The 22,162-nt window shown below is 43.1% G+C and overlaps 1 protein-coding gene across 1 annotated transcript in view; it reads left to right on the forward strand.

Annotated features, from left to right (window-relative positions):
* The first annotated feature begins 1,743 nt into the window (after positions 1 to 1,743).
* Ube2w (ubiquitin conjugating enzyme E2 W) overlaps positions 1,744 to 22,162 on the forward strand; it is a 49,410-nt gene continuing 28,991 nt past the window's right edge. The window contains exons 1-2 of the mRNA XM_055603406.1: positions 1,744 to 1,803; positions 20,575 to 20,666. Of these exons, the coding sequence (XP_055459381.1) occupies positions 1,789 to 1,803; positions 20,575 to 20,666 (107 nt within the window). The 5' untranslated portion in view covers positions 1,744 to 1,788. The remainder of the gene's footprint in view (positions 1,804 to 20,574; positions 20,667 to 22,162) is intronic.

Below are 22,162 nucleotides of genomic sequence, written 5' to 3' on the forward strand. Positions count from 1 at the left end.
TAGGCTTAAAGTTTCCTAGGCTATGACTGATTTTTTTCCCCGCCTGTGAAGATGCTTTGAACACATATGAGGCTAAGACCTACTGTAAGCAACACCAAAATTCCTGTAACTACTTTTCTCCCTCCTGAGTAGCTTGCCTGGCAGGGTATTTGCTCTGTGATGAAGTCATAATGCTTTGTTTGTGCTGTCACCTTTTGTCACTTACACCTTTAGGAAGAATCAGCTTTGAAACAAAATTAACATTAGCTGGTAAATTACAACCTGAAATCACAGGGTCAGAGGTGTCTGGAATGAATAGTTGGGAACCTTTCCTACAAGCTTACCTCTTTCACTGGTCTATGTAGGTTTTATTCTATGTTGTAATGGTGATGACACAACTGAACGGACACCCGATATGCTTCTGGTTGAATCTTGATTTCCGAGTCATGCAAACTCCCTCAAGATCACATTTTCCATAGAAAAGGAGAAAGCCCGTTTCTGGTAAAAGAGTGAAGAGACTAGGGAGGGCAGAGAATACCCAAGGAAAGCGTCTCTGTGATGAGGATAAGCTGTCTCGATTATGCCATAGAATAACTGGCATAAAGATCTCTTCCTTTTTTGAACACATTTCCTTACGGATGTTCCCAGAGAACATCATGATCTATCTTAAGTGTGAAGAGTGATATCCTACACTGCCATTATATTTATATCTTAGAGAAATGTCTAAAAAAGAAGCCAAGTCAATAAAAATAAAGATTTAAATTTCCATTCGGGTAAAGCAGAAGGCTTCTCCTCAACATGTCAGCCTCCTTGACTCTTTTAGAGCTAGGACACGAGGTGCAAGCTTTTGGCTTCCATTTTCCTCTTATAAACCAAATGACATCTTCGGTTCCGGAAGAGCTTTAAAAATGTGACTTCTGATAAACGTTGGCAGAACTGGTGCATTCCTAGAATAAATTCTGTATACTCAGCGTTTCCTACCCAAACTCTTTCATGGGTCGGCTGATCATGAAACTGCCCCAACACAGAACAGCTGAAGAGAAATCTAAGCATGGCACAAAGATTAAGTGTCTTACTGGAACTATGATTATACTGATAAATCGCGGCGAGTCAAATCGCTAATCAAGGTTAAATGATGTAACAACGATTACTGTAGAATACGGGGGTTTTACAATGCACAGCGTTGGGAAAGGGAGCTGGAATATTGCACACAAAAGAAAACTTTGCTATTCTCTCTTCGCTTCCCAGCACGTTTCAACTCTACAAATCCAACTGCTCTTGCTTTTAAGATCACAGCGTTGCCCTGGTCTCAGTTTTCATTCTGTCCTATAGGGAAACCTGTGACTCTCTGCCCTCCAAAGTAGAAGCCTCCCGGGGTCTGTCAAGACAGCATCCAAAGGCGAAGTTGTATCTGGCTCAGGAGTGAAACGCTTTTCATACGAAGCTGGGTTTAAAAAAAATAAAAATAAAAATCCCCATAAATCTTACATCTGTAGCTGGAAAACCCTCCTCTGCTCCCCCTCAGAAATAACCCGGCGGATCCAAACAGCTTTGTGACCTCAGTCTACACTGCGGCCCGAACACAGGGTGGGCCCGCGTGGAAACTGGCTGGGATGCAAGGTACCCAAGGCGCCCCGCCCCGCCCCGCCCCCGGGTGCCCGCGTGCCAGCCAATCGGACGCGCAGGCCCCTTCCCATCGTCGACCCCGCCCCCGTGCCCGGGATGTTGGGCCCCCGCGGTGTGACGCGAGCACGGCGGCTCCGCCCCCTGCGTCTCAGGCCTCGCTGGCCTTGGGGGGATGGTTTCATCATGGCGTCAATGCAGGTGAGCGGAGCTGCTCCAACGGGGTGGGCGAGGGGGCCACCGAGATGGGGCGAGCGATCGGAGAGGGGGCTTCGCCCGGGACCGCAGGGCCCGGCTCCGGGCGGCCTTCCCCGACCTCGGGGCGTCGGGGGATCGCCGGGCGGGCGGGCGGGCGGAGCGGGGGTGTCGGCCGGTGGCCGCGGACAGTCGCGGCCGCGAAGTTGTGGCATAAAGGCGGCGGAGGGGAAGAAAGGGCGAAGTTCGGCGTGCGCCCCGCGGGGGAGGCTCCCCTCCGCGCCCCTGCGCGAGGACGGCCGCCGCGGGGATGCTCCCCCCTCCTCCCCGGCGCTCCCCGGCAGGGTGGAAACAGCTGTGCCCGCGGTCCCACCGGCCGGAGACGGGCAGAGCGTGGGGCAGCCGGAGAGCGCCTCGCCGAGGGCCGAGGACGACCGCCTGCCCACGGCGATCCGCGGCCTCTGCCCGGCCTCCCACGCGCAGCGTCGGATTCCCGGGCTCCTGCCCGCTGCTCTCCGGTCGTCATCCCGTGCCCCGTGGGTGCCTGCTCTCTGTCAAGCCCGCACTCCCGGGCATTCCCCGGCAGCCCACGTCTCTTCTTCGAAGCCGCCCTTCGTCCGTGTCCCCAGCGTCCTGTGCCACCCAGGATGCGAGCTCGTGGGCCTGGTCCTCGGATTCGGGAGAAACTCGCCCTCTTAAATTTTTTTTTTTCTTCTTTCGATGCCCCACCCTTGCGGACTCGGTAAGGCCGTGTCTCCTTTGCCCTTCTTCCCCAGACCTTTAAAACCTTAGTTAGGTAGAAGACGGCTGTTAACCCGTGTGATATCCTCCTGGTTGGCCCTTGTTTTTCTTAAAATTCTTTTTAATTCTTACCCCCCCCCCCCCCATCCCCTTCACTGCATCCTCTTTCAACCTGCTTTCCTTAACAATATTCTTTTTGCATTTGGCTGTCCTTCTGGCCTCTCCTGCAGAACAATAAAACTGCAAGGAACATTTCTAGTTGAAGAGGTGTCATGAAATGGTGCAGCGAAACAAGAACAATTTCAGGAAACGTTACACTTTACCCGTCTCCCCAGAGACGGTAGAGAAGTTTCGTCATTTGAGGCCAAAAAAGGAACTGTGGAACACTAGTTGGACAGCGGATGGGCTATATGATTGCTTTAAGATTCTTATCTCTCTTAAGACATTTGTTATGAACACTTGAAGATGATCTGTCTTAAGATACAGGCATTATTTAAGGCTAAAGAAAAAAGATTAAAATCCACCACCCTTGTGATTGTATTTGGCCGTGTGTTTGTATTTGGCAAGAGAGCTGGTTAGCTTTTCCACTTTTACAGTATTTGGAAAAGGCAGTTGTTTGTAAGAGAGATATTTTTGGAATTTATTCGGAGACTTTAACTTAACGGTGGGGAAAATGCTTTTTATGCCTGTTTCTGTGCATCAACCACTACCTTAGCCTCTAGCAGCAGTGTGTCATTCTTTTGTCTGTTGATTAGAGTGGGGAACTGACCCTTTCTGTTTTAATTAAAGTTAAACCTTGACGTTTTATATGCATTTCAAAGTATCTGATAATTTTTCTTGGAAATAGTATTTGGACGAAGATGTATTTCATTTACTTAATTATTTAGGTCTTTTGAGGTAGGGTTTCTCTGTGTGTAGTTTTGGCTGTCCTGGAACTCACCCTGTAGACCAGGCTAGCCTCAAACTCACAGAGAGAAATGGGCCTGCCTCTGCCACCAGAGTGCTGGGATTAAAGGCGTGCAACACTGCTACTCAGCTTGTATTTTTATTTCTTGATTGTATGTGTTTTGTGTCTGTGTGTGGGTGTGTGCTTGTGAGTTCAGGTGCCTTCGGAGGCCATGTCTGATTTGGAACTGTAGTTACACGTGCTTGGAAATTGCTCCGTATGGTCCTGGGAATAAGCTGGGGTCCTTTGCAAGAAATAGCTGGAGAGCTATCTCTCCAGCTCCATAGCCTACTTTGAAGGGCACTCAGTGTGGTTTTTGTTTCAGTAATTTCAGTATCTTTGTTTACTTCCTGACCATCTTAACAGCATTAGTTAGCTCTTTTCAAAATAACTTAATTAAGCATAACACTACAACTAAATGATCAAATGTATTCATTAACTCAGCAAGTATTTTAGATAAGATTAGGTTTCCGTAGCTAACCACAGGGGTTATTACTATTGCTGAAGAAGAGATCAGTTAAGCTGCAATAGGAGCTGTATTTTAAAAACATGGATCCTGTGCATGTGTGATGTGTCATTTGATCACTTGATAGCAATCAGATAATTTTTATATGCAGTAAAACCAAATTAGGACAGTCTTTCAGTTTCTTACTAGAGGATATGGATGTTAAAGCTGAGTTATAATTGCTTTTATGTTGTCTTGGTTTTGGTTTTGGTTTTGGTTTGGTTTGGCTGTTCAGGAACTCTTGTAGACTGAGCTATCCTTGAACCCAGAGATCTACCTGCCTCTGCTGAGATTAAAGGCGTGAGCTTTTTTGGTGTACTTTATCTTCATTTTTAAAAACCAGACTCTTGCTGGGTAGACCAGGCTGGCCTCAAACTCAAGAGATCCACCCTGCCTTTGTCTCCCTAAGTGCTGGGATCACAGGCGTGTGCCACCGCGCCCAGCTTAAGAACTCATCCTTAAAAGAATGTTTTGCTAACGGTAATACTTAAAATAGGTAGGAGATAAAGAAATAAACATAAACTTGATTGTGGTAATTCAAGAAATCTTAAAAAATTAAGTGAAAAGTTCTTTGTAATAGGTTTCAGTGCTAGCACTTGAAAGATGAGTGTTGTTGAAAACTTCCCCCATAGACTGCAGAAGCATCATTTTATTAGTGTTTATGTGATTCTGAAAATGTTTGTAAAGTATAACAATATTAGTGTATTAATTTTAGCCAAACCCTAAAATTGCATTTTTGTGTTCATGTCTTGAAATACTTAAAGTTTGATTTTCATATTTTTTTCATTCAGTATTTATAGCCTTTTTTGTTCAGATTCCTTTTTAAACTAGAAGTTTTAAAATTTACCTAGTTGAAGCTGGGCATAGGGCTTAAGCCTTTGATCCCAATACTTGGGAGGCGGAGGCAGGAAGATATCTGAGTACAAGTTCAGTTTCAGTCTGGTCTACACAGTGGGTTCCAGGACAGCCAGGGCCACCTAAAGACACCCTGTCTCAACAACAACTTTGTTTTTTTTTTTTTTTTTTTTTTTTCAAACCTAGTTTGAACAAGGTGTCTGAGTGAGTAAGGCAGTGGACTATTAAAATTATATCTGATGTACTTTCCTAATTTGATGCCTTTTATGTCTATGGTCTTAGGAATTTAGCACATACTAGCTGATGTTTGTCAACTCTAAATAATGCAATTATAAGAAATGGTTATTCTTTGTGGACAACTTTCTCCCTTCCTTCTTCCTTCTCCCTTCCTTCCTTCCTTTCTTCCTTCCTTCCTTCCTTCCTTCCTTCCTTCCTTCCTTCCTTCCTTCCTTCCTTCCTTCCTTCCTCTTCTCTCTTTTTTTGAGACAGTGTCTTACCATGTAGCCATGGCTGTCCTGGAACTGGTTATGTAGACCAGAACTCACAGATCTTCTCTGCCTCTGTCTCCTGAGTGCTTAGAATGAAGGTATGCATCAAAATTGACAGCACTGAGTTTTCATCCTCTGCCACTTAATTGGATCTGATCTTGGATTGTTCACAACTCTTGGCTCAAGTTATTTCGCTAGCGAGATTGAGAGAGGTAGTATATGGGCTCTTACGATATTGTCATAGTAGTCTGGTTGCCTTGACAATGAAATGCTCCCTTACTACTTGTTGATGTCATAATTATGTCATAGCATAATCAGAAATTGGAAAATTGTCATCTGGGATCCTGAAGCTTATTTACTGTCGGGAAACTTGGAATCTGATGTCTGAGGTTTGCTAGATTCTTTAGTAATAGGGTAGCCAGAGGTGTCAGAGCAAGCGCCAAGGTTGGACTAGGGAATCTGCATAGTGTAGAACCGAGGGTGTTCTATGTAGATGACAAACGTAAGTGATCAAAAGCAAAAAGTGATGGTAATTCTGTCCGTTTTATTTTTGTGTTCTATCACTTAGGCTTTATGGGATCTCTTGCGTATTTGTCTTAGGACTGTATAGATTTTTAACCCTTCAAGCTCCCCTCCTCAGTGACTCCATGAAAGCCCGATAAAATTGCTTTAATCTTTTAAAAGCTTGTGAGTTTAATAAATATTTGTCCATCACTTGCCACCCACTTGAAGAAGCATTCATGGATAGCAAATTCTCCATTAATTTTACTTCAGGGAAATCAGTTAAGCAAGTTTTTAGTGGCAAGGTTAAAGAGCTATACAGTAATACTTTAAAATTCAGATTCACATTATCTAGTAAAGAAAGTTGTTCATTGTATTGTATGTGTTTGTAAAACTTTTTCTAAGTACTTTTTTTTTTTTCCCTAATCTGGTACTGCAGTTTTGTAAAAGTCAGGAAACTCTTTTATTATGACTTAGCCATTTCTGTAAGCTACTTATTTGGGGAAGTGAGTGACCTCTTCAAAATTATATAATTAATGAAACATTTGAAACCAAGTTCTGAAATCTAGCAATGATGTTCATCTGTAAGGTAATGATTTTACGAAGTTTGGCGTTGTGGAGAAGTTATTGGGGCCATTAGTTAGCTTGTCAGTCAAGAGTTAAGATGGGCTGGGGATTCATTGCTCAGCGGTAGCACAGCTGCCTAGTGCACTTGAGGGTCCAGGTTCCACCCCCAGCACTGAAGGAGAGAGGAGACAAGTCCTCCTCAGTACAGTGATGTCCAGCCTCTGTCACTAAGAAACTGAAAGGAAGCTGTTGTGGTAGTGCACACCTTTAATCCCCAGCATCCAGGAGACAGAGAGAGACAGGCAGATCTGTCGCAGAATTCTGGCCTACACAGCCAGTTCCAGAATGGCTGGGGTTACACAGAGAGACCCTCTCTCAAAAGTCATTGGGAGGAGAAAATATCCGTTAACAGTCATAATGAAATTACTTTGGGGATCAAAATATGTGTGCACTAGCTGTGTACTGAGAAAGTGATAATGGTGAGTTTTCAGTGTTGGAAAAAACTTCTCTGTCAAGGAGGATTGAAAGGGTGACCTGGCGCCTTTTAGATGATGCCCTTTGGTTTCACATACTTGATGATGGCCATTGCATCACTCTGTAATTGGTGTCTGCTTGTGATTAATATCTGTAAAAGACTTGTTTTAGTTTTTCAGCTGCTTTTAGAAATTTACTCACTTGATAGTTTTTTGAGTACAGGTTTTTAATCACAAAGAAATATTTCATACCTCTGAGATGTTTGAAATAAAACAAAGAAAAAGAAATCTTATCATTCAGAGGTGTTCGCAAGACTATTACGAATAAAGAACCTGGACTCTGGAATCAGAGGCTCCAGAGTGGAGACTGTTTTGAGACCTGAGAAATCTGTGCTACAGAAAACAAGATGCATTGTAGTGTAAGACAGAGAGTGGAAGAGGTAAACTTGTCTAAACTGCTTTTATTTCATTTTGAGATAGGATCTTCTAATATGTAGCCCAGGGGGGCTGCAAATTTGTAACCTTCCAAGTGCTGGGACTACAGGCATGTACCATTACATTCAGCTATCAAATTGCTTTTTTAAAATTCTCTTCCCCAAACCTGTTTTCTCCTTGTTGGTACTTGCCAACTTTGTTTTTTTCTAAACTAGGAACCTTAGAGTCATCCCACCCCATCATCAGACCATCTGCAAATGATGGCAATTCCGCCTACAAAAGAGATTGAGAAATGTTGTATCTTACATCATCATCATTCCTTTCTGGATTTTATATTAGCAGTTTCACAGAAGATTTTTCTAGCTTCATCCTTGAACTCTTACTGTCTTTTTTCTCCAACTCATTACACTCTCAACAGAAGGCAAATGGCCACTTGAGTCACAGCCTGACTCTGGCTTCCTTATTTTCTTCAGACTGTGATAGGACTAAGAACAGGGTTTTCAGCCTGTAGGTCCTAACCCCCATGGGGCGGCATATCAAGATCCTGCATATCCGGTATTTACCTTATGATTCATAACAGTAGCAAAATTACACTTATGAAGTAGCAATGAAATAATTTTATGGTGGGGGTCACCACAACATGAAGAACTATATTAAAAGGTGTCGGCATGAGGAAGGTTGAGAACCATTGAACTAAGGCCTTATCCTTTCCCAGATACTCAGGTTCCTGTTATGTGTTGGCTCCTTGCTGTTTCCATCAGGCCTGTCCCCCCTCCCTGCCCCTAACTCAAATCCTTGGAGCATTTCTTCAGTGAGGCCCTTGGACTACCTAGTACGAACAGCACTCCTCCCTCACACTAACTCACGTTTCTAAGTCCCTGAGAATTAGGGTCTGTTGAAAATTAATTAGCTTTCCATTTCCTCGGCGTGCAACGATGGCTAGTGTATAGGAGGCCCTCTGTAAATGGTGAATGAATGAGCACAGCTTCTGGAATCCAATAAATTTGGATTTGATTCTAATTTTGCATTTTAATAGCTGTGTAACCTTTTTTTCTACTAGGCTTAATATAGGGATGATAAACGGTCCTATTTGAAAAAGCTGCAGATTATCTCATTTCATGAATTTTTTTGAAGTGCTTGTGAGTTCTAATTATGGAACCACAGGACTCCATATTTAAACTCTTGTGCACGAGTTTTGTTTGTTCTTTTGATTTCTGGTCTTTGACTATCAGAAAATAAAACAGATTTCTTTTATGATTATTTGTCATATGAGGACTATTTATTTCCATATCCTAGGAAGAATGGAAGTATGGATTCCAGTTAGAGTACATTCTTGATCAGTCACCTTCATAATTTGAGCCAAGTACAATTACGATCCTTCCATGCCTCTTTGAAAGGCCTAGTTTTTTCCTTTAACTTGAAGTGTGTGGGCTGGGTTCTAGCTCAGTGGTGAAGTTTTGTCTAGCACAAGAAGCTTCGGTCATATATGGAGCACGCCCTCTCCAAAATAAAGAACTACAATAAAGAATTCCTGTGTTATAAAGTGTGTATTGCAAGGTTTTTGATTTACTCGTTATCATGACTCTCTATCACTACTCTCTTTTCATATTCTCATCAACCCGAAAAGGAGCCTGTGTGTTTGCAGTCACTCCCGTGGCCCTCTTGGCCCCAGCATCAGGCCAGGGTAGCTGGGTTTGGAAGCTGTGCATCTTGGAGTTCATCTGTGCTGCAGATCTTATCAGAGGGTGTGGAGATAAACAATAGTGTATTTTATGGGCTTAAGGGGTTTGTCTCTCCATTTGCCAAGTTCATTCTGTTTTCTGCTTTCATTCATCAGTTGGTAACTCAGATTGTTTCCCTGTTGGGATGAACAATGGTGCTGTGATTATGCTGTCCACATTTTTCTGTACCTGCATATTTGATTTGTTTCAGATGTGTATTGAGGAGTGGAGTAGTTGTATTTTAACTTTCTAGGTCCATAGAGAAAACTTTATGCTCTGTACTCATAACACTTGATACTTTACTACTGACTTCATTTCCTCCAGAAAGCATTTATCTGCTGCCAGAGTTACTCAGGTCCTACAAGGCTGCCCCTGCTTAGATGCCAGTTGCAAGCATAGCCTTCAACTTACTTCCAACTTCTGTCAGACTAGCCTCCAAATTGGAGAGTCTCAGCTAACTAACTCCCCTTCCCCTTCAATAATTTTCTTGCATTGGGTCACAGTACTCCAAGACAGTGTGCACAGTTGGTTGTGTATTACGAAGGAATTTGTGATTTTTGTTGTTGGCGTTTCTGTCGTAGTCACGAGTACTGATATTACAGACACAAGCCACCATCCCTGACTATGAAAGGTTTTGTTGCTGTGTTATTTTGAGACAGGGTCTCTCTATATAGAATTACAGACACCTATAAGCTGTGATGTGGGTGCTGGGAATTGAACTGGAAGAGCAGCCAGTGCTCTTGCCCCTGGCTTCCTCCTCTTAAGAAGTGCATGGATTAAAGCTGGGTGGTGATGTAACCTTTAATCCCAGCAGTTGGGAGGTAAAGGCAGGCCGATCTCTTGGGTTCAAGACTAGCCTGGTCTTCTGGGAGTTCCAGGACAGCCAAGGCTACATGGAAGAAGCCATGTCGCAAGCAAAAATGAACTTCTGGGGTTAGAGGTGTGGGCTACCACGCTGGACTTTATTTTTAGTTATGTCTGTGCATGTGTGTCTGTGCGGGGGGTGTGTTCATATGAGTGCACTTGATGGAGGCCTGAAGAGGGCATCTTGGATCCTTTGGAGCTGGAGTTACAGGCCACGTAAGTCACCTGATGTGGTGCTTAAGACCCAAACTAGAGTCCTCAGCAAGCATGCCATTTCTCCAGCCCTGTAAGAGTTTGTACACATGTAGACCAGGCTGGCCTGTAAACACACAGCAGCCTGCCCTGGTTCACAAGGGCTCGGATCAGAGGCGGTTTGCCAGCACTCCACCTACATCTATATTTTCTAAGACTAGAATTGTACTCATGCATTTAGGTCTTTGGGTTAATGTAAAGTTCCTTTTGAATATGGTGTAGGATGTATTGAGTATTTACACAGCAGCTTATTTTCGTTTTGAAGTTGTCCACACTGAAAGTTCGTCAGGTTTGATGATATGAAGCCAGTAAGTGGAGAGCCGCTGCAGAGAATTTATATTGTAGCCCTACTAGAAAGTTGGCTTTTATCCTAACAGACTATTACTAAGACTCCATGTATTTCTGTGTTAGTCTTCATTTTAATTAAAAAAGGTACACTGGCATTAGACTTTAAAAAATGCCACAGGACAGATATCTTACAGAGTGAGTGTTCCGGTTATAAACAACCTTTTTTTGTTTGTTTAAACTGTAGTTACATTTTATAAAGGACTCCATAAAATCCGACTTCAGTCGTGCAAATAAAATGTAGAAATTAAACCTACTTTGTGCTACACTAAGGAGAATCATAAGGAAATTGGGTATGCTGAACTTTGGGAGCCGGATGATGCTGGGTCCTCGTTCTTACAGATTCTGTATTTGAATCCACCTACTTGTTTAAATTTGTCTGAAGCCCTGAATCAATTCTGAAAGTGTTTTGGGGTCACATTTGCAGTGAGGGTGTGTTTCCCTAAGCACACACTGAAGGACAAACAAGACACTGTTCTGCTGACAGCAAGCATCCTTTCTGGGGTCCATTTGGTGCCCTGTGTTTTGCATTTTTTGTGCTTTTGTTGATGATTTCTCTGTTTAAAATTAGCTGCAAACCTATTATTAAAGTGCTGTTTAGGGGTCCTGAGTTCATGCATGCTATCATGTGCCTTAGAGAAAAATGCTTGTGTCAGATAAGATTCACTCAAGCATAAATTACAGTGCTGTGGCTGTGAGTTTGATGTTAATGAGTTAACAATGTATAGTAAATGAGCGACATGTATTTATTTAGTTATTGTGTGTTGTGCTGGGTAGGGCCTCCTGTGTGCTAGGCAAGGGCTCTACTGATTAACTGTATGTTCAACCCAGTAAGGGATCTTTAAAGAGAATGGGGTTTATTAGTGGTTGACTGATGCACTAGACCACTAGAGAATTCTGTTCCCTCTAGAGCAGCGAGTTCCATACTCACCAACTCAGTGTTTGCTAAGATACAAACTACAGTGAATACTGCAAATTGACTGTCTTAGGTTTCAGGCTGTCTTTGAGTTGGAAGTGTAAGCCAGGTTAGAGCTGGTAAAATGTGCTCCTGCAGCCAAGTTCCTTGTTTTCACTTTCTCCTGAAGTTTAGTGACTTCTCTCTGCTGTGTTTGGTTTTGTTTTTCAAGTTGGCCCACACAATTCAAACCAGCTGTTTTCAACTTTGACCTCATATTGAAGTCAGCTGGAAAACTTACAAGTCCCCAGATTATGAGTCAATTGTCCTGGCATGCATTTTGGAATTTTCTCTTGACTCCTTAGGTAATTCTTTTTTCTTCTTCTTAAAAAGATTTATTACTATTTTATGTGCCTGGGTGTTTTGCCTGCCTGTGTGTCTGCACCCTACTTGTATACCTTGCCTGAGATGTCCAGAGGAGGGCATTGGATCTCTTGGAACTGGAGTTACAGACAGCTGTGAGCTGCCACGTTGGTGCTGGGGGTGGAATCCAGGTCCTGTGGAAGAGCAGCCCTCTCTCCAGCCCCTCCTTAGTTAATTCTAACATGCAGCCTCAGTTAAACATGTGTCTTTACATTACCACATAGGGATTTTAGATGAACAACTTATAAACTGGATTAGTTATAATACAATTTGTTATTGTTTCCAATGTAGCGTTCAGGAGACCTAAAACATTTCTAAGTTTAATCTTCTGTAGGATATTTAAGAATCAGATTTAAAACTATAGAAATATTTTTGTATTTCCTGTTTTTCTACATAATTACAGTTCTATCAAAGAACTATATTTCTCATCTATAATAAAACATTAATAATCTTACTAATTTTCTCAAAATTTCTTGTTTAATGGCCATTTTTCTGTGAGCAGACACAATTCTGCAAAGAAATTTCATTGTGGAGCAGAATTAGAGTATCAAGTATGCTCAGATTGACATGATTGACTGTTTGCTATAGCTGTTAGGAATTTATTCTTAACAATTGTGTGTGCCTAGAAGAATTTATAAGGTATTTATTTTAAAAGCTGTACTTAGATTTTTGTTTTGCTTTTTAAAACAAGGTTTCTCTGTATAGTCCTGGTTGTTTTGCAACTTGCTCTGTAGACCAGGCTGGCCTCAAACTCAGAGATCCCCCTGCCTCTGCCTCCTGAGTCCTGGGATTACAGGTGTGTGCCACCACCACCCAAGTATGGTATTTATTTTATTTAATTTGGCTCTTCCCTCCCCCCCTCCCACCATGTGTATATGTTTGTGTTTGCCATGTGTATGCAGGTGCCTGGGGAGGCCAGTAGAGACTTCAGATTCCATGGAGCTGGAGTTACAACCAAATTGAGAGCTGCCCAACAGGGGTACTAGGAACCAAAGTGGACCCTCTGGAAAACCAGCAAGTACTCACTGCTGACCCATGACTCTTGTTTCTTGGGTTTTTTGTGCAGTGTAGCTCAGACTGGCCTAGAACTCACTATGTGGGAGAACTTCTGTTATCTTCACCTTCCAAGGACTGGGACCTCTATGCCTGGCCATACATTATCTTAAAAAATGCATCATTTTGTAATGTATTCTTTTTTCCACTCATAACCACCCTCTTCTTCTTCCTCTTCTACCCCCACCTGTATGCACCTAGGTCTGTGAGGCCATGCCCTTGGGTATTGGCTACTAGTAGTTACATCAGCAGAGGAGTGTGATTTCTGCTTCTCAGCAGCCATCAGCTGCCTGGGTGTGGGCCCTTGTGTACCTCTCTCTGTCCAGTCTGGAATTTTGACTGCCTGGGTCTTGGTGAGGTCTTGGTCAGCACTCATAGCTCTTGTGAGTTTGTGAGTATAACAGCCATGTCAAGGCAGAAGACAGGATTTCCCAGCATATCTCCTCATTCTCTGGCTTTTACATTTGTTTTCTTCTCTTCTGCATGATGTTCCAGGGCCTTGAGGGAAAGGAATTGACGTACATATCCCATTTAGGGCTGAGCAGTACAATCAACTCTTTCTCAGTACTTTGACCAGTTACGGGTCTCTGTATTAATTGTTGCCCTCTGCAAAGCGAAGTTTCTCTGACCAGGGTTGTGAGTGGCACAGTTGCAGATGGAATTGCTGGCACAACGGCTGAGTTGGAAGGTGAGGTTATTGGGTCCCTCTGCTTGGCAGGTCCGTGATGTATGTGTGTTGAGGAGTGGAGAGAGTCATTGATCTCTGCAGCCTCAGTGTTCCTGGGATTTTGGCTTGGGGAAGGGAAAGTTGTAATTTCCCTTAGACATTTGCACTCCTCTGCAGCCTCCCTTGCAATTTCTTGGTCTATTTACTGTTTTTGAGACAGGGTTTCATTCTATAGCCTTGGCTGTCCTAGACTTGCTTTGTAGACCAGGCTGGCCTTGAACTCACAGCAGTCCACCTGGACTCACTTTGTGGACCAGGCTGGCCTCACTCACACAGATCCACCTACTTCTGCTTCTCCAAGTGCTGGGATTACATGCGTGCATCGTACTAAAGATAATTCTTTTTTTTTTTTTTTTTTTTTTTTTTTTAAAGATTTATGTATTTATTAGTTATAGAGTATTCTACCTGTTTGAGAGCCAGCAGGCCAGAAGAGGGTATCAGATCTCATTATAGATGGTTATGAGCCACCATGTGGTTAATGGGAGTTAAACTTGGGACATTTGAAAGAACAGCCAGTGCTTTTAACCTCTGAGCCAACTCTCCACCCCCTAAAGATAATTTTTAAAATTGGAAAATAGTGTCATTCTGCTCATTTTTTAACTTTTTATTGGTTCTTTTTGAATTTCATATTATGTACCCCAAATCCACTAATCTCCCCATCCCTCCATATCTGTCCTCTGCCTTTGCAAACCCCCAAAAGGAAAAAAATAAAGTAAAAATGAACCCAAAACAAAAACCAAAAAACAAACAAAATCTTGCTGTTGAAGCTGCAGTCAGTGTCTCACACTTTTGCCTGAACAGCTTTACTTGCAAAATGTTCATTGCAATGAGTCATTGGTCTGGTTCCTGGCCTCTGGCTTCTGCCACACCATCAGTACTGGATCCTTACTGGGACGCCTCTCAGATATCCTGTTGTTGCCCTGTGTCATGGAGATCCTGCAGCTTTGGTTCTGCAAGACTGGTCCCTTCACTCACGCTAGCACTTCATCGACGGGGTAGATGTTGGGGTGGGCCTGGATCTGGGCCTGGGTGGTAGCTGAATTGGTCAGCTCTCCTGCACCTGTGCCACCAGGACCAGCTTTCCTGCTTTGCCCAGGTGTGGGTCAGGACAGGCTCTCCCATGCTCATGCCACCAGAGCCATCTTTCCAGCACTGACCCCTGGATAGTTGGGGCTAGCTCTCCCACACCGATGCCCTCACCCTTGCCCTCGCCCTCAGTGCTCTCCAGGCCCACACTACCAGGGCCAGTTCTACTGTGCTGCCCAGGGGAGATGTAAAGGCTGCTTTCCCAAGTGCCGCAGCTGGTGAGGAGCAGGGACAGCTCTGCTGCACTCATGCCCTCGGGTCTGGTTCACCCAAGCCCATGCCACCAGGGCCACCGCTACCATGGCACAGCTGGTGGCGGGGAGAGCCACCTCTGTGCTGCCTTCAGACGTCAACATGGCCCCAGACAGCAGCCCAGACCAGGGACGTCCACATGGTGGTAACATGGGCCCAGACTTAGCCCTCAGTGGAAGTGTGGGCTGGGATATCACCATGGCCTCAGGTGCCAGTACAGGCTCCTCACATCAGGCTGTTCCTCACTACCCTCAAGTCTCCAGTGTGCACACAGCCATTCTGCTTCTCTTCTCTCCCATCTCTCCACTATATGTTTGCTCACCTTAGTGGCACCTGGCCCTCTGGATAGTCCTCACTCTGCCAGGACTACATGGTGGCGTGGGGGGGGGGGGGCGCTAGAGGAGTCCTGGCTGTTCTCCACCTCTGCTCATAATTTCACTTTAGAGACAGTTCCTGTTGTCTAATAGGTTTATTTGTTTGTTTGTTTGACTTCATTTTTATGTGTGTGAAGTTTTGTTTTTCTGTGTAGCTCTGTACCAGGTGCCCACTGAAGGAGCTGGACGTCTGGATGTTGTGAGTCTCCCTGTGGGTGCTGGGAATTGAGCCCAGGTCTTCTGTAAGAACAAGTACTTAGACTTGCTGAGTCACCCCGCCAGCCCCTGTTTATTTTTCTCTGAGACAGAGCCTCATTATGTAGCCCTGGCTGTACTAGAACTCCCTACATAGACCAGGCTAACCTCAAATTCACAGACCCACCTGCCTGTGCCTTCCTGAGTACTGTGATCAAAGGTGTGAACCCACTGTATCCTGTGTATCTTACGTAAATTTTAAACGTTTAATTTTGTGTGAAGTATCAGTAGATGTGCTTTTCTTTCTTTCTCACTTTCTTTTTCTTTCTCTCTCTCTTTCTCTTTTGCTCTTTTTTTCTTTCTTTTTTTTTAGACAGGGTTTCTCTGCAGCCTTGGCTGTTCTGGAACTCACTCTGGGGGCCAGGCTCACAGAGATCTGCCTCCCTCTGACTCCTTAGTGCTGGTATTAAAGGCGTGTGCCACCATGGCTGGCTGAGATGTGCTTTACTTTACGCTGTATTTTCTCCTTCCTCCCATTATTGGTTGTGTTGTTGTAAAAATGCTGTGTTGAGGTTTGGTTGAAGTCACCACTGTAAAGCACAGACTGTATTCCTGGATTTCAGGGTTACTGTATTTATTTTGTTGTTGTTTTCTAGAGTTACCCAGGATATCCACACTGCTGGAAATGGAAGCCATCTTAGCCCTTGACACTGTTTGGCTTTTAGTATATAGCTGTTTTCTCCTGTACCTTTTGGGCATGGAAAAGTATTTAACCCCACCCCTCTCCTTCACGAGGGTCTATAGCCAGGCTGGCCCCAGGCAGTCCTCTGACCTCAGTTCCAGTAAGTTTTGTATTTACAGGTCCCCACTGTGCTGCTTACTATTGGGAGCTACACCTGTCAGATTTCTCACTTTCTGGGTCCTTTTCAGGTTGTTGAAAGTGCTATTTTAAAGAATGAAAACGGTTGTTTTGGGCATTCCTTTTCCTCAAAGAGGAAAACGCAACAAATAACAGAAGTTAAGGTCTGTAGAAAATGAGCTCAGAATTCAGTTGAGAGAAAGTTTTTCGTCTGTGTTGTTTGGATAATGTAATGTTATTTCAGTGCTAGACTATTACTAAAATCGTTTCTAAATATTAGAGTAATGGCTGGTCATGGTGACACACACCTCCATGTGTAAAGCCAGCAAGGGAAGGCAGGAAGAGCCAGTGTTCAAGGTCATTCTCGGCTCCAGAACAAGTTCCAGGGAGGCCTGGATTACATGCAGCCCTGCCTGAAAAAGGGAGGAATATGAATACGGTTGTAAGTGTAATCCTGGTGTTGTGTAGGGGGTTCTTTTTTCTCCTGTCCCGTGGTTACTTTCCACCCTCAGTGTCAGTTAGATGAAATTGGAGAAAGTTTTGTTGGTATTTTACAGTACTGGGAATTGAACTTAGGGCCTCACTAATACTACATAAACATTCTACCACTGAGCCATTCACTGCCAGTCTTTTAATCTTCATTATTACATCTTCCTCTTACTTATTACTTTATTCTCATATATTACCTCCCCACCACGGTTACCTCCTCCCTGTGTCCACACTTTTTTTTTTTTTTAAGATAGGGTCTCAATATGTCACCCTGGCTGGCCTAGAACTAGCCATGTAGACCAGGCTGTAAACTCAGGAGATCTACCTCTCAGTTACTGAGATTAAAGGCATAGGCCACCTTAGCCAGCTGCTCCTTCATTTTGAATGTATTCTTTCTCTTGTCTGCATTGCTCTTTTCCTTCAGTGAGAATTTCTACTCTTTAGCTACCCAACAGAAACAACCGTAACACCAAAAGGCATTTTTTCAAGATTTCAGTGAGATAAAACTTTTACAAGATATGATACCTGTTCTTTTTTTCTTTTAAACATCAGTACGCATACTTATTTGTTTTCTTTTTTTAAAGATTTGTTTATTTTATGTATACAAGTGCACTGTTTTCATGCACACCAGAAGAGGGCACCAAATTTCACTCTAGATAGTCATGAGCCACCATGTGGTTGCTGGGAATTGAACTCAGAACCTCTTGAAGAGCAGCCAGTGCTCTTAACTGTGGAGCCATCTCTCCAGCCCTGCCCGCCTGTTCTTTAATCATTCCATTTTTATAAACTATATAGAATACTTTGTTTTACGTCGTTTACTGTCAGTTTTGACAATTGTTGTGTTGTTGTTACCATTGTCAATTCAGAACTTCGTCCTGGTGTTGTGCCTTAGAGTTACACATGTTGGTACACACGAAAGATGAATTAATGGAGCTCTAGAGAGATGGCTCAGGAGTTGAGTACTGGCTGATCTTTCAGAGGACCAGAGTTAGGATCCCAGAACCTACTTCTGGTAGCTCACGAGTGCCTGTAAGTCTAGCTCCAGGAAATCCAGCATCTTCTGGCCTCTGTGATCACCAGCATGTACATCTGCACACACACAGCAGACAAATGTACAAATAAACAAATGAGTCTTTAGAAAAATGAATTAGGGGGTGGAGAGATGGCTCTGTTCTTCCAGAGGTCCTGAGTGCAATTCCCAGCACCCATATGGTGGCTCACAACCATCTATACTGGAAATTGATGCCCTCTTCTGGCATGTAGGTATATATGCAGAAAGAGCACTCATATACATAAAGTAAATAAATAAAATCTTTAAAAAGTGAGGTAATGTAAAAATGGAGCCACTTTAGAAATGAGGGAGTTTTTTTTTTTTTTTTAATTGCAGTGAAAAAAAAATGCATAGTTTAGAACTGGGAATATTTTTCTTGATATGTAGTCTTTAGTCTTCTAAAATAGTAATGTATATGCTGAATAACTATAGGTTATTGAAGGACCCTTATACCACTCTGTTAAACAGGAAAATCTCAAGCTAATATCTAAGCACGTAATATTGGGAAAAATTAACAGAAAGCAAAGGGGCAAAGACTGTAGTAAAAATGTAGTCTAATAGCACTGAGGTCAGACACAGACCTGCCTGCTTTTCCCTTGATAAAAATGGGGTGTTTGTAACTTCTCCAGGCTTCACAAATTACTGACAGTAAATATATGGCAATTTAAAAAAACAAAACAAAACAAAGAGAAACAAGAGCACCAGGCTGTCAGAGTGAATTAGCTGAGTTTATGACCCTTACCAATACCACAGCAGTCGCCGTCAGTGGATCTGGCTACACGCAGTAAGCACGGTGAGGGGCACAGTGCTAGGCTTCAGAAAGAGCTCTTCTGCATTCATTTTTAACAGCTGATACTTGAAAAATCTTAGTCTTCATATTTCTCAACTGCTCTCCTTTCCTGATTATGCCAGGGCTGCTTTTAGTGCATTCAAATTTGTCTTGTCACTGTGAGCTTATGTTTGTATGGGCATTGGAACAGGGCTCATTCGGTCACCACATCTTTACTCTTCTAGTAAAGTCCTCTAGATGTGGAGGACTTCCGCAGTGTTCTTCTCAAAATGAGGTCACTGAAATAAGGTGTCTCTGAGATATGCCAGGGAGGGTTCCATTATTTGAACTCTCTTTCTCTCCCTCTCCCATTCTCTGTGCTCTTTTCTCCTTCCTTCCCTCTGCCCTTCCTCCCCTTTGTCTTTGAAGTAGTATCTCACTATGTAGTCCAGGCTGATTGCAAATTGGTTATTCTACTTCAGGTTCCTGAGTTCTGGAATGGAGTGACTGAGAGACCATTTAAGAAACCATTTGCTAGTTATAAATATTTGTGTTTGTTCTTTTTACTCCAAGGATTAGGTGTTAGGGGCTAGAGGGATGGCTTAGCGGTTACACATGTTACAGAGGACCTGGTTCATTTCCCGGCACCAACATGGTGGCTCACGATCATCTCTAACTACAGTTCCCAGGGCACTGGATGCCCTCTTCTGACATCCGAGGGCACTGGGCATGCATGATGATATTGGTATACATACATGTAGGCATACACATAAATTCATACACATAAAATAAAGCAACAAAAAAATCCCCAAAGACTTAGAAATTAAACATCCAGGGAGACGGCTCTGTGGGGAAAGGTGCTTGCTCAGCAAGCCTTGATAACCTGAGTTCAGTCCCCAAGACCCCACATGGTGGAAGGAGAAACGACTCCCCCACGTGTCCTCTGACTGTCATATGTGCACTCACACACACATTTAAATAAATAGTAAGTGATGCCAGGCTGGAGAGATGGGTCAGTAGTTTAAGAGCGCTTGCTGGTCTTCCAGAGGAGCAGAGTTAGGACTCCAGATAAAATCATGAAGTGTGATTTAAAAGGCTCTCTATGATGTTACATACAGTTGTAACATTAGTTACGGTTTTTGTGGTGTGAGGATTAGGCTCAGAGCCTTGTACCAGCCAGCCGAGAACGCGGAACACAGCGGAACACAGGTTACACTCTCAGTTGTGCTGTGGCTTCTGCCCTGCCCGTATACACCGAGAAGGAACGTCTGCTGATGGTAACTGGGGGAGGAGACGAACACTGGAGTTGTCCAGGTAAAAGGTATAAAACAGAAAGCCATTTAGAAACTTAGTGTGTGAAGAAAACAAAAACAAAAACAGCCTTCTTCTAATGTACAATGAAAAGTGTTTGTGAAAATAGCCTTTAAGAGAGTGAATTATATTCAGATGATCCTATTTAAGAAGATAAATACAGAATTAGGTTACAAGTTGAATTGAAGTTGTTTTTCAGAAGGCTTTTGTGGAATGAGTTACGTTCATAATTTCCTTGGAAAGCTTATCTGTCTCCATGGCTACAGAGTAGAGTGTTTGTTACTGGAAAGCAGCAGAGGAAGAATGCTGAGCAGTAGGTCTTTAGCCCACGCAGCAGCCCTGCGCCCTCAGTGGCACAGCTGGGAAGCTGTGGACTGCGGTCCCTGGCCGCCCTTCAGAACTGTGGTACCGCAGCACCGTGGGACAACACCGACCTGCTTGTGAATTGTAGGGCTGAGCATAGTTGAAGGATTAACTGTAAACATTACGTAGAGATCCGAGGACCTTGTAAAGAGGTTCAAGCACTGGGAGGAAATTTAATCACCGATTTTAGACGGGATGGAAGAAAGATGTTAAATGTAAACTATTGATATTTTCTAGAAACGACTACAAAAAGAACTGTTGGCGTTGCAAAATGATCCACCTCCTGGAATGACTTTAAACGAAAAGAGCGTTCAAAACTCAATTACGCAGTGAGTATTTGCTTCTTAAAGGCCTTGCTTGTGCTGTTCAAGTGTGTACTCATTTTTAAAAAAGTTAATTTTGTGTTTCATTGCCTTCTGTTACACCATTAGGTAAATACAGGAAAAAGGTTTTACTCCATATATTTGCGTATTTATTTCTTTAACCTTACTGGGCTACCGTAGGTTTGTTGTCACATAATTTGTAAAGCTTCCTTTTTTTCTTAAAACAGTGTTTGTGTCTCTCAGGTCCCTTATTATTATGTTTTTATTCTTGGTGTAGCTTGGGACTAGCCTTCGTCTCCAGAACACTGGCAGTACAGCCAGGTATGTGCCACCATATGGCTCTGTGCTCATGCGCTCTGCATCCAGACTTGCAGCCCAGGAAACCCTTCAAAAACTATGACTACCATACTGTAGACACAGTCAGTAAAATAGCCCATGCTGTGCTAAAGAAAGAACAAAGCTGGGAAGAGAGTTACCTGGCACAAATTATACTTTTTTTTTTAAAGCATCTCTAGTTGTAAGGATAAGTTAGAAACTGTGTCACCGATAGGGAAGGGTGACACAGTGAAATGCTGTCCCTATAGTCTGTAGTCAGTTTGTAAGGTAGAAATTTTGTTTAGTCATAAATTGCAATTATCTTTGAAAATTGTGTAGAAAGGCTTTATTGGCTGAGTGCAGTTCTACCTACCTGTAGTCCTGGCCAGGTTGAGGTAGGAGAATGAGCCCGAAAGTTCAGGACCACTCGGGGCCACGTGGTGAAATCTGAAGAACAACCCATGCCCCAAGGAAAGACAGCATTAGCATGCTGCTTGTCTTAGTCCGTAGAACCCATCTCTTCTGTGGGTCAGCATATAGACCTATTTCTTTATTAGAAACCAGAATGTGTAAAAAAAACAAATTCAAACCATTATGTTTTAAAAAGGAGGAATGATTACAGAGTGGAGACTCATTAGAGAAAGGTATGTTTGCTTCTCGAATTACATTCTTACTCCGAGGCATATGCTCATGATTGGAACCTAAGTACTTGATGGTTCAAATTTGTATGATTTGGCTGGTGAGATGGCTCAGCTGCTAAGGGTGTTTGCTGCATAAGTCTGATGATCAGAGTTTCATCTTTGGAACCCACATAAAGATGGAAGGTGAGAACCAACTGCACAGAGTTGTCCACTGATCATCACCCATGCCACGGCATGCATACCCATACCCACACACAGTAGACATCACACGAATCATGAATAAAGCAAAAAATTACATAATTTAAGCGTGCATATAGTAAAAAGTACTATATTTCTCGTCATCAGTGATGTAGTAAACTGCAAAACCGTAAGAATCAAATACACCCCCCTCAAATGTAACAGTGGCTATTCCTAGTCTCTTTTTAAATTCAGTAAGCATATATTACTTTTTTAATTAGCAAAGATTAAAAGTTTATTGCACATAGTATTAGGAATCATGTCTTTGACCTGTTTCATGCAAATATTGCATGATTAATGATGTTTGCC

The sequence above is a fragment of the Psammomys obesus genome, unplaced genomic scaffold (genome assembly GCF_907164565.1).
Source record: "Psammomys obesus unplaced genomic scaffold, mPsaObe1.curated_primary_1811, whole genome shotgun sequence".
Taxonomy (NCBI): Eukaryota; Metazoa; Chordata; class Mammalia; order Rodentia; family Muridae; genus Psammomys; species Psammomys obesus.